Genomic DNA, 14,716 nt, shown 5'->3' on the forward strand with positions numbered 1-14,716 from the left:
ACTATATAGCAGAATATAAAAATAGCCTTGCTCCTGTTCTTGAGTAGCCCTGTTTTAAAGATGGGCAAATTGTCATCTCTCGTGAGTGCTTCTAATATGAAACAAGTTAGGGTTAAGATCCTCCTGTAAATCATAAGAGCCATTATGCAGTAAAGTAGTTCTCAAAGTTCAGAGGGCATAAAAATCATCTGGTAATCTTTCTTAGAAATGCATATTCCTGCACTTAATTCCCTTCCCACATTATGATTCAGTAGATGTGATGGATTGAATCGTATCCTCTGGAAATTCATATGAGGAAGTCCTAATCCCTTGTATCTCAGAATTTGACCTACTTGGAAATAGGATCACTGCTGACTTGTTAAATTAAGATGAAGACATACTGGAATAGGGTTGGTGTTATAAAAAGAGGAAACTTGGACACTCATACAGGGAGAATATCATGTGAAAAATGAAGTTATGTTGCCACAAACCAAGGAACTACTAGAAGCTAGAAGAAAGGTCTGAATAAATCCCTCCTTAGGTTCTTTAGAGAAAGTATAGCCCCTGCTGATGTCTTGATCTTAGAGTTTCAGTCTCTGTAACCGTGAGACAACAAATTTCTTCTGTTTAAGCTACTCAATTTGTAGTACTTCATGGCACATATATTTGGAGTTGAGTGGTTTTTGTAATCTACATTTTTAACAAGTACTCCAGGTTTATTAACATAAAAGCTCCAGAGCCACACTTTGAGAAATATTGCTAGAAGGATCTAAGAAGAAACTTCACTATGCATGCAAAAGGAACAAATAGGTTCTTTTTGTTCTAATTTACCAATAGTTTTAAATTGGCTTACCCATTTATATTCTGCCAGAAGTGCTCTCCACTATTTCTTCCCACCACTTGTGGAAACTCACATTTATATTTTAAACAGGTTGAAAAATCCAACTCTTTCCTGTCTCCCTTCCCCCAATTTAATCATTTCCAACTTTGTGTTACTCCACTTTAAGATTCTCCAATTGCTAGTTATAAAGTTGTATAGAAGTTACTTTGTTTTATCTGCCTCCCATTAAATAATTAACCAAGTAATTACATTCTCCACTTCCATGATTTTAATCATAGATGATCTCCTGATGGAAACCACATTTAAGAAAATGGGAAAAGAGATCATCTCATAGTTACAAGTTGGTTTGTCTCCTTGGTCAAGACTTGACAGCTGAGTACACAAAAACAAAACGAGAAGCTTTATTATATTTAATTAATGCAGACTGACTATATTGAATGAAAAAACAATTCATATTCCTAAGAAATACCACACAGAATAACCTTTCAGAGCACAATAGATTTATCAGTTTTTAATTAACTGCAGAAGAGATGTAAATACATATTTGCCAAATTGGAATAAGAAAGCAAATGAGTAGGAACATCTATCATTGGAAGTTATTAGATTGGAGCTGTTTTAAGTGTAGCAACAAGTAAGATTAGGACATGTTACCATTCTGACCATCTGTTTGCAGAAACTGGTTGGGACTCCCACCTGTCTGCCGGACTCAGGACCCCAAGGTCACTAGTCAGGAGAAACGGACCCTCCCCGGGCTACGGGTTCTTTCCTAAACTGACCCGCTCCTCTCTGAAATATGACGGACTCTTGTAACGTCACTCAACACTGATGAAGTTGAATTAAAGCTCGCCTCTTGAACCATGTCTCTTATTTTCCCCTCTCACCATGAGGAGGCAAGCACGACCTTCACAGTCAGCAAAGCCGGAGCTCAGTTGTGAACGAACGCTGCAGGGTTGTTAAGGCGACAGGCACCGCCCACTTGCGCAACAGAGGCGGAGCGCAGGCCCTCCCATTCCGGCCAGCGCCGCCGCGCAGGGGAACTTCCGGTCGCCGACCTTCCCACCCCCGCCCCCCCACCTTCGCTGACAGGTTGCCTCAGCTCTACCCCGCCCAGCATCGCGGTGGAGGAGCCGGGAAGTCGGAGCGGCCAGAGGCATTTACGGCTGTGGCGTGCCGGAAGGTGCTAGGGTGCAGCCGCCGGGGCGTTTTGTTGTTTTCCGGATTCTGGGGTCTGGAGTTGGTGAAGTATGACTGGGCAAGAACCCCTGGGTGTGGGAAGGGGTCTCCGAGCGTCTTCCGACGCTGACAGTCTTCTTGCCTAAAGTGTGTCGGGGCGAATCTTTCTGGGAGGGGTTCGAGAAGGAAGGGAGCGGCACGCGATTGGGTCAAGCGACAGGCACCCTAGTAGGCTACCTGGGCCACCAGAGTTTAGGCCATCCAGGGGACGCGGCTCATTTGAAAATTTGGATAGGAACAATCGACTCCAAGAGGGTTGGTTACTTTGAGATGAACGTAGTCCAGAATCTTCTCTGTGCTCATGGTTCTGTTTACTTTCTGTGCAAAGTACGTTTCCCCTTCCCTAGGGGCAGCCCTAAACAAGAACTGAACATGACTTGAAGCGGTTGGTGGGCAAAATACTCCTAACAGTTGAAGACTGCTGAGGCCCAGCAAGAGTTATTTGCCCAAGGTCACACACGTAATTGTGTTAACAGCACAGCCTTCAGAATTTCAGTCCCCTCCGCACATGAAGAAACACTGGCACCCCAAACCAACAAGAAAATGAGAAGAAATTAAGTGACACTATTATTTTTATAAAGCTCCAATTTTTCTCTGTGATTTTAGGACCTGTCAAAACCCTGTTTTATCATGACAAGCCAGAAGTACTTTAAAACTATTGGCACTATTTCTCATCCCTGAATTCTAATTTTATAATGTTCTATCCCTTCCAAAGTCCTTGATGAAATGTATTATTAATTAAAAAAAAAGTAGTACTGACAGAACTAGCCTTTGTGGGTAAGCATTATAACCCCCATTAACAGTAGTCTTAGTGTGCAATAGTTATTACATCTCACCTTCCTCCACATGCTGGTAGCTAGATAAAAACATCTGTTGTTTTCACTCTTGACTTCATTGCAAACCCTGTTCAGCTCAATCTATATATTTGGTATTGAAGTATGCTTTTGTTTTGAATTAAACAACACTACTAACATTTAATACAGAACCTTAGCCAACTCTTATGGACTGATGGGGCAAAGGGGGTATAATGGTAATCCCAAATTACGTTAAAGTGGTAGGCCTCTAGGGGAAAGAATTTTCTCAAGCTCTCTATTAACCTCCTTTCCTGGGAAGAGGAATTGCATAGAGGTGTTGGATTCCAAAATGCTGGTCTCTGTTAATACACGTCACTATGCCATAAGGGATTATACTCATGAGCTTTATCATCTTCTAGTACTCTTTGTACAGGTTTTGTAAATGGTAAGAAGGTCTACTCCCAGTATCTGTTTACCATCAGACAGGTGTAGCATCTACCTACCCTTCTAAATATATGTATCCACAACTCACTTGTATTAGAAGACATGTTCTTTGCCAGGCATTAAACTGTCTGTATTTGCAATTTGAAATTATATCTGTACATTTAATTTTGAATTATTTGAAAACCAAATGGTTCTGTAACATTCTTAAGAATAGATCATTCTGGTAATGACCCTGCCCCCCAAAATTTTTTAATTGAATACTTTAGTTGTTGTTATACTGAGTTAAATATACCCTTATTTCACTCCTTTCCAGAATTCTGTATCTTCCTAAAAGGGTATAAAAATAAATTGGAAATTTGGAGAGATTTTGACAGCAGTAAAACTTTAGATGCTGGAAAACAATGAATAAATGTGACCTAGCACACTAGAAAAGCCCAATTTTCATCACCACAGTATTCTTAAAAGACACTGGAACAGGGGCCCTGGAACTGGAGATAAAGAATGAAAATTAAAGAGGACTAAGTGAAAGCAATTTGAAAGACACCTCTTAAGTAACTATACTCATTTCCACAGAAGACTGGAGGTTTATTTCTGGCAAAGCAATGCTAGGGCATCCTCAAGCATACTATAATACATGAGTAGCGGTAGAGTTTAGGTATACATAATGCTGAATGCAAGACCCTTATTACTCTTTCTTTTAAAGGTTCAGTAGGCTGATCCTGAGATTGGTAGACTGCTCTGGGGAACTGAGCAGCCCAAGAGAAACAATCCAAGATACTGACATCAGAGGGTCCCCAGTAACCATTCAACCATAGATGCAGATCTAAGACTTTTTGTTCCTAAAGAATGAACAGAAAAATATCACCAGATTTTGGAAGAAAGCTCAGAATGATAGTTTAAGGGAGGAAAAGCACAATTTGGAGTAAAACAAAATTTCAACAAAGCTAACAGTGAACTCAAAGAGGGGAAAAATGTTTGACTCTCATTATATGTTTATTATGTGAGTTAGCTCATAAACCACTAGTAAGATAATTTTGTAATTATTAGTGTGGAAGTAATTTTGATTCCTATGTGGGTCTTCCCTCCTAAAGAGGAGCCAGAAAAGCAGATATATGAACATCAGCAAGGAACGGGCTTTGCTTCGCTGCTACACTGGCAGCAGGTACCTTTTAGATATACTATTTTAAATTATAAAATAAGAGCTTATACCCAGTACTTCCTCCCCAGGGAGGTATACCCCAAGATATGTGTAGCTGCTGAATGGAGGCAAGTTGAACACCTACCGTACTAATTGGCATCCTGATAATTTGGCTAGATCTCTGCATACATATGTATCTTAGTGTCTTACCAGCATTTCTGTTTTACTAAGGCAAAATTGGCATTAATTTGATAAATATGTATATAACTATGAAACCATTACCATGATCAAAATAAACATATCCATCATCCCCAATGATTGCCTCATTCATCTTTGATTCCCATCCTGGTCTGCAGCCCTCTATTCCCATCCTCAGACTATTCTATTATTTTTTAGTATTTTTAACATCTCTGTTGTCTCTTGCTATGCTGAGAGAGATCTAAGGGGTTCAAATTAACTGCCCAAATACCACTTCTGGTTTTGAATAGTGTTCTGGTTTCAGTTGTGTAGAATTTGAGGTATCTGATTCAAACCTGTATCTCCCATAGTCTCTTATTTTTAATGTTTTTGCAAGATGAAAGTTTTTCAGAGATACATATATCATATAATTAAAAAACACTTGTGTTCTTAAAACAAGAGACTGAAAAAAATTAATAATAAAAGAGTGCTTAGAGGTTATAACAGAAAGGAAAAACCTTGATAGAATACTTGGAAGTTTATGATGAGAAAATCTCTCAGAAAATGGAGTAAAAAGAAAAGAAAAAAGGAGGCCATATTTGGAATTTCACATACCCAAATAAATAGGAGTTCCAGGAAAGGTGAAAAGGGGAAATGGAGAAGAGGGGCAGGAAACCAGTAACAAAATCAATTTCCACAAGCTTCAAAGTATCTAGATTGGGAAGGCCAAGTGTATCACAGTGAAAGAAAATAAACCCATGTTAACACATTATCATAAAATTTCAAAATCTTCGAAGAAGTCTCTTAAGTTTCTGAGAAGAGGAAAAAAATACATCATGTATAAATAAAGGATCATTATCCAGACTGCTTTGAATTTCTTAATAGCAGTGCTGGAAGTAAAACTACAGATGAGCAATTGCTTCAAAATGTTGAAAGAAAAGTTGTTCCCAGCTTGTAATTCTATACCCAACCAAACTAGCAACCAAATATAAAGTGCCTACTCATTTTTAGAAAAAGTCTCATTTGCCCCCTGTATGCCCTCAGTTTTAAAGGATTTGCTCTACCAAAATAAGAATAAAATCAGAAAAGGGGACACTTTGGAATATGGAAAGTAGGATAGTCAAAATAGAAGACAAAGGAATTTCTAGGATGGCTAAATTACATACTAGCACAATAGTTGTGCCTCTTGATTTGGAGCAACCAATCCAGAATCAAACTCAGATTGAGAGCTGTCTACCAAGATTTCTTCTGCCATTGAACCCTCTTTTTATGAGGACATTACACCCAGGCAAGTCTGGCAGATTCTTACCAGTACTTGCCTTGTCTTGACCACATGGCAATGAAATATCTGCTCTATGCTCTGCTCACTGATTGAACTAAGGACGCTCATTTTGCCTTTTGCTTCAACCTGTTCCTGGAAGCTGTTGTTGGGCTTTGGTGAACTTAAAGCAAATAATAGTCTTTTCTTCCCTATCCTATGTAATAGCTAGAAATCAAGTGTCAGTTTTACACCTGATTTCCACAGTCTTCAGTTGTGGAGAGCTGAAGATTCACTCATGACATTGCTAACTACTTCAGAAAGGACCCTTCAATCCTGGGAAGGTAAAGCCAGATTAGGACTTCTGGGCTATCATTTAGTAACAGGATTATTTCCTCTGTCCTTACTCAGATTCATGTTTGCTGCTATAATTGTCAAAACTAAATATATTATTTAGGGAAGTGTTCATGGTTGGGAAAACTAAAGCAAGAGTAATTTGCAAGTCATTAGTGGTTATCGTGGTAGAGATGGAGAAAGATGCAGTTAGAGAGGAACATATTAAGTCTTCTAAGATGTTATTATTTCATAACCTGAATGACTTTTTAAAATTTGCATTTTATGCATTTTTCCCTAAGTATAATAGATATAAAAATATAAGACAAAAATGCAGGAAAGCACCAACACCCTGCCTTTCAACTTATGAAAGATGTAAATTTTGTCAAAAATGTCTAAATGTCAAGTGGGGGACAGGTGAAGTCTTAATGAGACTCAGTCTTTAGGACTGAACCAAAAGAAAAGTAATGGGAAGATTTATTTAGCACAATTATTTTTAACTGAATATGGTGCTATAATTTTAATTTATACTTTCTGCTAGTTTACTATAAAATTAACTTATGTACAAAAAAACTTAAAACAAGTTGCTTCCTGTGTGACCTTCAGAATAATTCAGTCCAAAAGACATTAAGTGGGCATCTTAAGGAAGGGAAGAAAGATGAAGGGTTGGTAAGGTAGTAACCCAGCAAAGGGTATTGGAGCTTTAAGGAATGAAAAAGTTCTCTGGGGGTAGGAGGGATTTGTGTGTAACAGCCTACCATGAAGTGAGGAGAACATTTCTTTGGATAGAGATGGTGGTGGCACAGGTTGTTGGATTTGGAACAAGGTGAAACTTCTAGGAAGGGGGAAGTGGCACAGCGTCTAAGTTGTCTGAGCCTCAGAGAGGAGAAAGGAATGAGGAGAGCAGAATGTGGGATGGTGGCACTAGGTGGCAGAGCTCAGAATAGTGTGTGCTGAGTGGTGACAGAAGAATTTGATTGCCCAGTGGGTGGAGGGATGATGATCCATAAAGCAAATTTATTGAGGATAATGAGAACCAGATTTCTCATTGGTGGACAAGAGTGTTAAAACTATGTAAAGGGAAAAACTAAAATGAAAACAAACCCTTTAGTGTTGGAATTTAATGTTATCAGGTTATATAGAGATCAGTATAAAAATAATGGTGTATGTATACACATACCACACTTAAATCTGTATGTATATACATTTCCAACTTTCCCCACTTAAGAGGTTCTAGGAGTAGACAAACCCGCTGTAATAGCACTTCTAGCTCCTATATCTTGGTTTCTAAGATATTCCATCTAAGCAGTAGTTTCTAAATACCATTGTCCACTGAAAGATAAACAAAAACTAGGTACCTTGGAGAAGTAACCTTAAATAACACCACTTTATTCAGTGATCAAAATTGGAACCACAGAAGAAAATCTTGGAATTATGTCCATCTGATATGATGCAATGTTATAGGGATTTTATGACTAAATTCCAATAGCTTTAACTAGTGGGAATTATTTTGTGTTTAGGTTATAATGGTGCCTTTAAAGAGCTTCTCCTTAGTAGCATTAACAGATTACACAGAGAAGCATTTTGCATGTAATTACTGGATGTTACCTACTCCTCAAGGCCACCCTTGGAGGCCTTTTAACCATCTAACATATTGCTTATCTACTATTCACTACCAACCTGTTTTACTCACATACCCAGTTTCTCTTAGTTTTTAACCTTCCTCTGGCGAATACCCTTCTAGATTTGATCAGGACTCTTAATATCCTCCAAACAGATCTGGCCTTGCCTTGAGAGCAGGGTAAAAAGAATTTTCCTTTTGATAAGGAAACCGAGGCTCAGAAGTAACCTGTTCAACACATTATGCAGGTGGGATTAAAATCTAGTTCTCATTCCACCGTGTAGTAAAAAGAGGTAGAGCTATGTACTTATAATCTGTTTTCTCATTATCCTCTCTCCTTTGTAGAACTTGTCACCAAGTTCTTGTGTGTTTATTATCTTGTGCGTTATATTAAGTCTCCCTTAGGAGTAGTTTTATAAGAGTATCTTACCTGACATGTTCATAGCTATATCTCAGCACCTTGAACACAAGTGCTACTTACCAAAATGTTAAGTTACCATTTTCCCAGTGTACAAGGTCTGTCTTATTTAAGATTACAGTGGAGTCATTTGTAAAAAAATTTCCTTTTCTTTAGGTATGTTATGTATAAAAGTGGATTAATTTCCATATTAAATGAAAATGGCCAATTCTTTAAGAGGAGAAGTACTGAATCTTTATAAAAATGTAAGTAATTATGTTGCCAGTTTTATAAATGTTATCATATAACCTGGATTGTTTGGAAATATATAATCTTTCTTTTTCAAGCTGCTGTATCTTGGACGGGACTATCCAAAAGGAGCAGACTATTTTAAAAGGCGTTTGAAGAATGTTTTCCTTAAAAACAAAGATGTGAAGGATCCAGAGAAGATCAAAGAACTTATTGAACGAGGCGAATTTGTCATGAAAGAGCTAGAAGCCTTATACTTCCTTAGGAAATACAGAGCTATGAAACAACGCTATTATTCAGATATTGACAAAACTAAATGATCATTAGTACTACAAAATCAGCTGAAAAATCGGTACCAGCTGTTTGTGTATACCAAATATTTTAAGCTAGAATTGCAAGACATACATGTATAAAAAATACCTGAGCTGTCCTGCTGAACCAAAATTAGTATGTTCCAACCCTTTTAACTAAGAGCTGTATCCACAATCTTTTATGCTCAATTTTTAATTAAATAATTTAGTTATACTACCAATTATAAATTAAGAAGAACCCAATTTTGCAAGAAATAAAATAGTTTTCTAACTTAATAGGTTTTATAGTCTATTACTTTTAGCCAATTTCTCCCTTATACTGACTGACAAGAGAATACCATTTAATAAGAAAAATAATTTCTTACATATTCATTCCCCTTAACTTTTGGAGTACCTTTATTATTGATACATTAAAGCACATATTAAAGGATGATTAAAAAACAGCCCCCAGTAATGATTTAAATGCAGTTCTAGAAATAACAGATATGATTACTTCTGACCTTGAAATAGCCTCCCAGTGATTGGCATTACATAAATTTAGTTCTTTCCATCATTAACTTTGCTGTTAACTCCCTTGGGCCTTAAATCATTTGTTGTGGATCAATTACCTTCTTTCACAAATAACAACATTCTTTTTTGTCATAAAAGCAGATTTGTTTTGCATCTACTTCTATGTGAGTTAACATGGCAGTGGGCCTAACCCTAATATGAATTTAAATTCAAACATTACATAATGTCCTCAGCAACTTCTATAAACAAAGAACATTAATAACTTGTAAAAGCTATAAAAAGGATCCACTGGTATAGGTTAGTGTCTACAGCTAATAAAATATTCCGTATCAATTGTGGAGCAAATGTTTAGAATGTCCATGAAGAAATACACATTGTCAGGAGTTGTGATATAGCTCAGTGGTAAAGCATTTGCCTAACACGTGAGGCCCTGGGTTTGATCCTTAGCACTGCAAAAAGAGAAGAAGGGGGGTGGGCAAGATTACAAAGAAATAAGAAAGACACACTACCATAGTCACCGTAACTATTTTTTATTACATTACAATAATTAGGAGCAGTACAGTTCATGACAAAAATATTACAAATTTCAGATCACTTCACAGCACATACTCCTATAAACATTTAAAAGTTAATTTTAATTAAAAGAGTGGTCATTTTTAAATTTAACATTTGATATGACCAACATTCCTAGGTCAGCGCAACCAATGATGGAAAACAACTGGATCACACTGCATATGTCCCACAAAAAAAGCACAATGTACAAAATGTGCATGTTTCAGTTTACACTATACAAAAATAGTTAAAATACATTCCAGGTAAACATGTTACATTAAGAAATAGTACTAGTAAGAAATTGGCACTCAAAGGAAAAATGCAAAAGTATTTTCAACATGAAAACACAAGACAGTGGAACTGGAAACTTTCAGATGAAACATCATATAACTCATTTCGCTCTACTGGGGTGGCGGGGGTGGGCCTTCTGAAATTGACATTTCTGCAGTAATAACTTTGTTTTTCCTAATTCATCTAAAATGCCTATCATCATCCCAAACAGGCACTTTAAACTATTAAACTAAAACACAAATCTTAAACTAGCTATGACTATTCTTCAAGAACTAATATATGTCTTTAGAAAGAAATAATTTTCATTGACAATTTCACAGCTACCAGTTTTAAGTTAATCACTGTCTCAATGTAGAATTCATGCTACCCAATATTAACATAGAAGTTATTAATAAATTCAGCTTTAAAATAACTGCTAGGTTCTTAAAAACATTTATCAAGAAATTATAATTTTTTGACAAATGGGAAATTATTTCAGATAATTTTTACTGTCTACAAAATAAACCCCTGTGTGTGTGTGAGTGTGTATATATTATATATTGTTTGGGAGAAAAAAATGGTTAGAAGACAAAAAAAAAATCACTAGAATAAAAATGAGATGAGTTGTGCAAACTGTAACTTAACATGCCTCACAATGTTTGTTTAAGGACAAAATTGTGCAATGGTGGCAAAGGTTTTTGATAACCTATAAAAGTCAGGTTCTAAATTCCTATGCAGTGTGACTCAGTTAATAGAGCCTAGAATTCCTAATTGAGAACATTCACTCAAATAATACTACAAATGTCTGCTATATTCTTCCCATAAACGTTAATGTCTAAGACTAATTTAGCACTATTTTCCAACTTCAAGAATTTTTATCTTTAAGGCTGTCGTAATTAGGTAACATTTATGTTTATTTCTAGAATTCTGTCCTCTTTTAAAATCTTTACAAAACAGTGTTAAACCATTCAAACATAATAGAGGATAATTACCACTACCTTAAAAAAATTTGCCCAGCTACATCAAGAAATTCAGGAGTCCTAAGCATCCTGAATACTGCAATTCCTGAATTGTCCATTTCCTTCTCTGTGTAGAAACAAAAGGTATTGCATAAGTCTTAATATCCTACCCAGTGTTCCATGAATCTGTAGTTTAATAGAGCATTTCAGAAATCATATTGATTTTTACACAGAAGTTTCCTTTTCTGTGAATTAGCTCAGGCACCTGTTTTATTTGTACCCCAATAAAATTATTTTAGAAGTCAATATTTAATTTTAAAAGTCTATTTTAATTACTTATACAAAAAGAAAACTAGAATATTACATACTTGGGAATTTTTACTCCTTTAAAACAATGAAGTGATTACTTATATAATGTTGCTGGATTAAACAGTTACAATAGAATTACAGAAAAACACCAATTGTAGAATTGAAGAAATCTGACAGACCAAACCCCCTTTTTGCCAAACAAAAATGTGCATTATATTACCGCCTCTGGGTCATCTGCTGAAAGCTTTACTAAGGTATTACAGACCATTCTAGCACTCCTTAAGGATAAGGAATTATGTCCCTTTGGGGATACCATATCTCCAGTGCCTTGTATGGTGGCTGGCATATGACAGGCACTGAATAAATATTTGTTGAACAGATCAGTTTTGCTAAAAAGTAAGCTTTATGAATAAATTTCAAAGTTTTCACTGTAGGAAGGTTTTAGTTATTACAACAATGGAATGTATCATTGTTACCAGGATAATCCTAGATGTACATTTGAGCACTACCTTTATTAAGTTCTCCTTCCACTGGATAGGGTCCTGTCTGTTCACAATAGGTTTAAAAATCGCTACTTAATCACCAATGGACCAGGCAGTAAAGACATCACGTTCAAAGGATCAAGATTAAATTGCTACAGCAACTAGCTGAAAATTAGCTGTCATGTCCAATCCCATTATGGTATCTGTCAGATTATTTTGAGCCTGGGGGGAAGAGACAATTTTGATGTACCTTAATGGGCAAACTTCATGGAGACATCCATAGCAGCAATAAAATTTGAGGCTAGGGGAATTAAAGTACTTAAAAAAAATGATTCAATTCATGTGGCATGTGGAAGAGTAGACAGGCAAAATGTCATTAATATGGGAGAATGGATATTCAAATATATACTTCACCTCTTGCACAATTTTGCCCTGGCATTGAATACAGGTAAAAAGTTACAGATTGTGCTGAGCTTGACAAATAGGTATATCTTTATGTAAACAATGTAAATTACATAGATGTAAAGCCTTTGAAATAACTTCTTTAAACATGGACAGTGACCTGCCCAAAATTAGAGTTCTAAAAGACATTTATCTAGAATCTAACACATTTTCCTCCTAGTCCAGTGATATTTTCATCTCACCACACCATCTCACTTTAAATATTTTAAATTAAGTAACACTTCAAATGCACTGTAAGAACTGGACTTTATTATTTATGTATTTTCAAGGCATTAGATATTCTTAAATATGGATCAGACTTGAAAAGCATTTATGAAATGTTACTTTAGCCAGGGTTAGAAGAACTATAAAAGTAGAGAGTTTGAAACTTTAATTCATTGCTTAAAAAAAAAAAAAAAAAAAAAAAAAGGAATGTCCTGGCACCCTCCCACCCCCCAAATTGTAACTTTTAAGTCCATATTTAAAAGTAATTAAAAAAAAAAAAAGTGATGCTCTTGATTTGTCAGTAGGACCATCACACAGTGAGAATGCATCTTGTTGAGCTATCCAAAGTCTCCTGGTCCCCATTTTGACCAACCAATGCATGACAACGCTTCATGACCATGGGGATACAGGTCCATGCTATGAAACTCTCAATGAAGCTTGGTCTCTTCAACACCTACTAAGCTAAAACTGGCTCAAATAATCTTTAATATCACTACCAGAACTAAAACTATTTTCAAAAGATTGAGGTTCAAGAAAGATTTAAAGAAAGAACAATCTGACACAGGGAGACTATATTTAATTCCTATGAGAATTTTTATACATGTTAAAATTGTTTCAATTATTATAAAAATTTAGTAGCATATAAATATAGCCCCCAAATGGTTGCTATAATCCCCATTTCATACTGGATTTGCCTTAACAGGAAAAGCTAGGAGTCTTACAGTTAATTTATCTAATGTGGAATGTCAATGGCCTTTTAATATTTTCCATTACCTTACTTTTTTTTCTATTTTTTTTCCTTTTTATAGAAAAAATATAATATTTTTAGGATAATGACCATGACTAATAGCAGTGGAAAGGGAGAGAAAGCCTTTGTGAACAGTGTCTGTTTACATTCATGAAGGATGACAAACTATAAGACATAATGTCTAGATGGTAAATTGAAAGGAAGCCCATAAACTTGTGATCCTTCAATGTTTTAGTAAAACCAATCATAAAATCACAACTGAAGTTATAATTACTAATTAATCCATTTATGTAATTAGATAAAGTACAAAATAGGGATGATTCAAAAGTTCATTAATCTGTTTCACACCAACGTTCACAATTGGTAAGAAAAATAGGAAGTAATCAACTTGCATGCACCAAAAACCCCAAGATGTAAATCTCAGGTATTCAGTTTCTTTTTCACAGGCATTGCTAGTTCAAAAACCAAACTCAGGGAATACTGGCACTTAGAGGGGAAAAAAAAGTTTCCACTGTCATTTTAAAATAAGCATTTAAGATAAAAGCTAAGTTTGCATGGAACAGAAAAAAATTAAGTAATGCTAAAACAAATGCTAATAATTTAGTGTAATGTACAAAAATTACCACTTAAGTATGCCTTAAGAAAAAAGTACAAATTGTATTTACATAATTATACACTTTGTCTTTGACTTCTTTTTCTTCTTTTTACCATCTTTGCTCATCTTTTCTTTATGTTTTCGAATTTCTCGAACTAATGTATAGAAGGCATCATCAACACCCTGAAATACAGAAAAAGTATTAAAATGTGAATAGATATATATATGGTGGTTTGTTTGAGGTAAAAAGATGATGGAATTCCATTATTAATACAAATATTAACATTGATAAAAAATAAATACATGTTCCAGTTTTCTTCCAGCAATTAAATACATCAGACTTTTGAGAATTCTTTGGCAAAGAGTAACTCTGATTTTTACAAGGGACAATGATAATCAGTGGTACTGATCTTATGCAAGCTTAACAAATGACAGTTTTCCCAAGGAGAACTTAATTTGCTACTAATTTTTCCAAACAGGTAAGCCTTAATCATCAAAATCAAAATGTGTGCATGTATGCATGTGTACGTGACTATGTATGTACACTTATTTGTCCCTGAGTTTCTGGACTTTAGATATATGACATAAAACTAGAAACTATTTGCATAGTTTCATAAATTCTCATGGCAATATTTTATTTTTGGTTCTATACTTATATAAAATCCTTTGGATTTAAATAATTTTACCAAGAAATAAACAATATCTGAACATACTTTCTCAGCTTTCAAATAATGTGTTCAGGTACTAGTTTCAATTTGTATAAAAGAGATCTAAAGTAACCCCCAATAAAAGATAATACTACTTTGAAAAATTTAATACTTCTGATTAGTGGAGAAATGAGCTAAATCAG

General features: G+C 35.4%; 3 protein-coding genes across 13 annotated transcripts in view; 1 reads left to right on the forward strand and 2 right to left on the reverse strand.

Annotated features, from left to right (window-relative positions):
• The window catches only part of Dnai7 (dynein axonemal intermediate chain 7), an 82,117-nt gene extending 80,327 nt beyond the window's left edge, over positions 1 to 1,790 (reverse strand). For 2 of the 7 annotated variants that reach the window (XM_047549033.1, XM_047549026.1), the window contains exon 1: positions 1,702 to 1,776. The gene's annotated coding sequence lies outside the window, so the exon portion shown is untranslated. Of the gene's footprint in view, positions 1 to 832; positions 1,193 to 1,596 lie in introns of all 7 variants that reach the window. The other 5 variants (XM_047549029.1, XM_047549027.1, XM_047549032.1 and 2 more) reach the window with 5 other exon arrangements.
• A 73-nt stretch (positions 1,791 to 1,863) lies between these two features.
• On the forward strand, positions 1,864 to 12,719 carry Etfrf1 (electron transfer flavoprotein regulatory factor 1). Of its 3 annotated transcripts, XM_047548368.1 has the most exons (4): positions 1,873 to 2,062; positions 6,093 to 6,208; positions 8,393 to 8,481; positions 8,563 to 12,719. In XM_047548368.1, the coding sequence occupies exons 3-4, from the start codon at positions 8,431 to 8,433 to the stop codon at positions 8,782 to 8,784; spliced, it is 273 nt and encodes a 90-aa protein (XP_047404324.1). In that variant the 5' UTR covers positions 1,873 to 2,062; positions 6,093 to 6,208; positions 8,393 to 8,430; the 3' UTR covers positions 8,785 to 12,719. The 3 variants fall into 3 exon arrangements, with proteins under 3 accessions (XP_047404325.1, XP_047404324.1, XP_047404323.1); XM_047548369.1 differs by lacking the exon at positions 6,093 to 6,208 and having other exon boundaries at positions 1,864 to 1,997; XM_047548367.1 differs by lacking the exon at positions 6,093 to 6,208 and having other exon boundaries at positions 1,876 to 2,062; positions 8,563 to 12,717.
• The window catches only part of Kras (KRAS proto-oncogene, GTPase), a 38,588-nt gene continuing 33,670 nt past the window's right edge, over positions 9,799 to 14,716 (reverse strand). For all 3 annotated transcript variants that reach the window (XM_047548366.1, XM_047548362.1, XM_047548363.1), the window contains one exon: positions 9,799 to 14,049. Coding sequence is in view for 1 of the 3 variants with exons in the window: in XM_047548363.1 (XP_047404319.1) it covers positions 13,933 to 14,049 (117 nt within the window). In the remaining 2 variants the exon portion in view is untranslated. The remainder of the gene's footprint in view (positions 14,050 to 14,716) is intronic.

The sequence above is a fragment of the Sciurus carolinensis genome, chromosome 4 (genome assembly GCF_902686445.1).
Source record: "Sciurus carolinensis chromosome 4, mSciCar1.2, whole genome shotgun sequence".
Classification (NCBI taxonomy): Eukaryota; Metazoa; Chordata; class Mammalia; order Rodentia; family Sciuridae; genus Sciurus; species Sciurus carolinensis.

Excerpts from the sequence above, each read along its gene's own strand:
- Etfrf1 (XM_047548369.1), top strand. The coding sequence starts at position 8,431 with ATGAAAATGGCCAATTCTTTAAGAGGAGAAGTACTGAATCTTTATAAA. Across the intron at positions 8,482-8,562 it reads TACTGAATCTTTATAAAAAT|CTGCTGTATCTTGGACGGGA; the intron begins GTAAGTAATTAT and ends TTCTTTTTCAAG.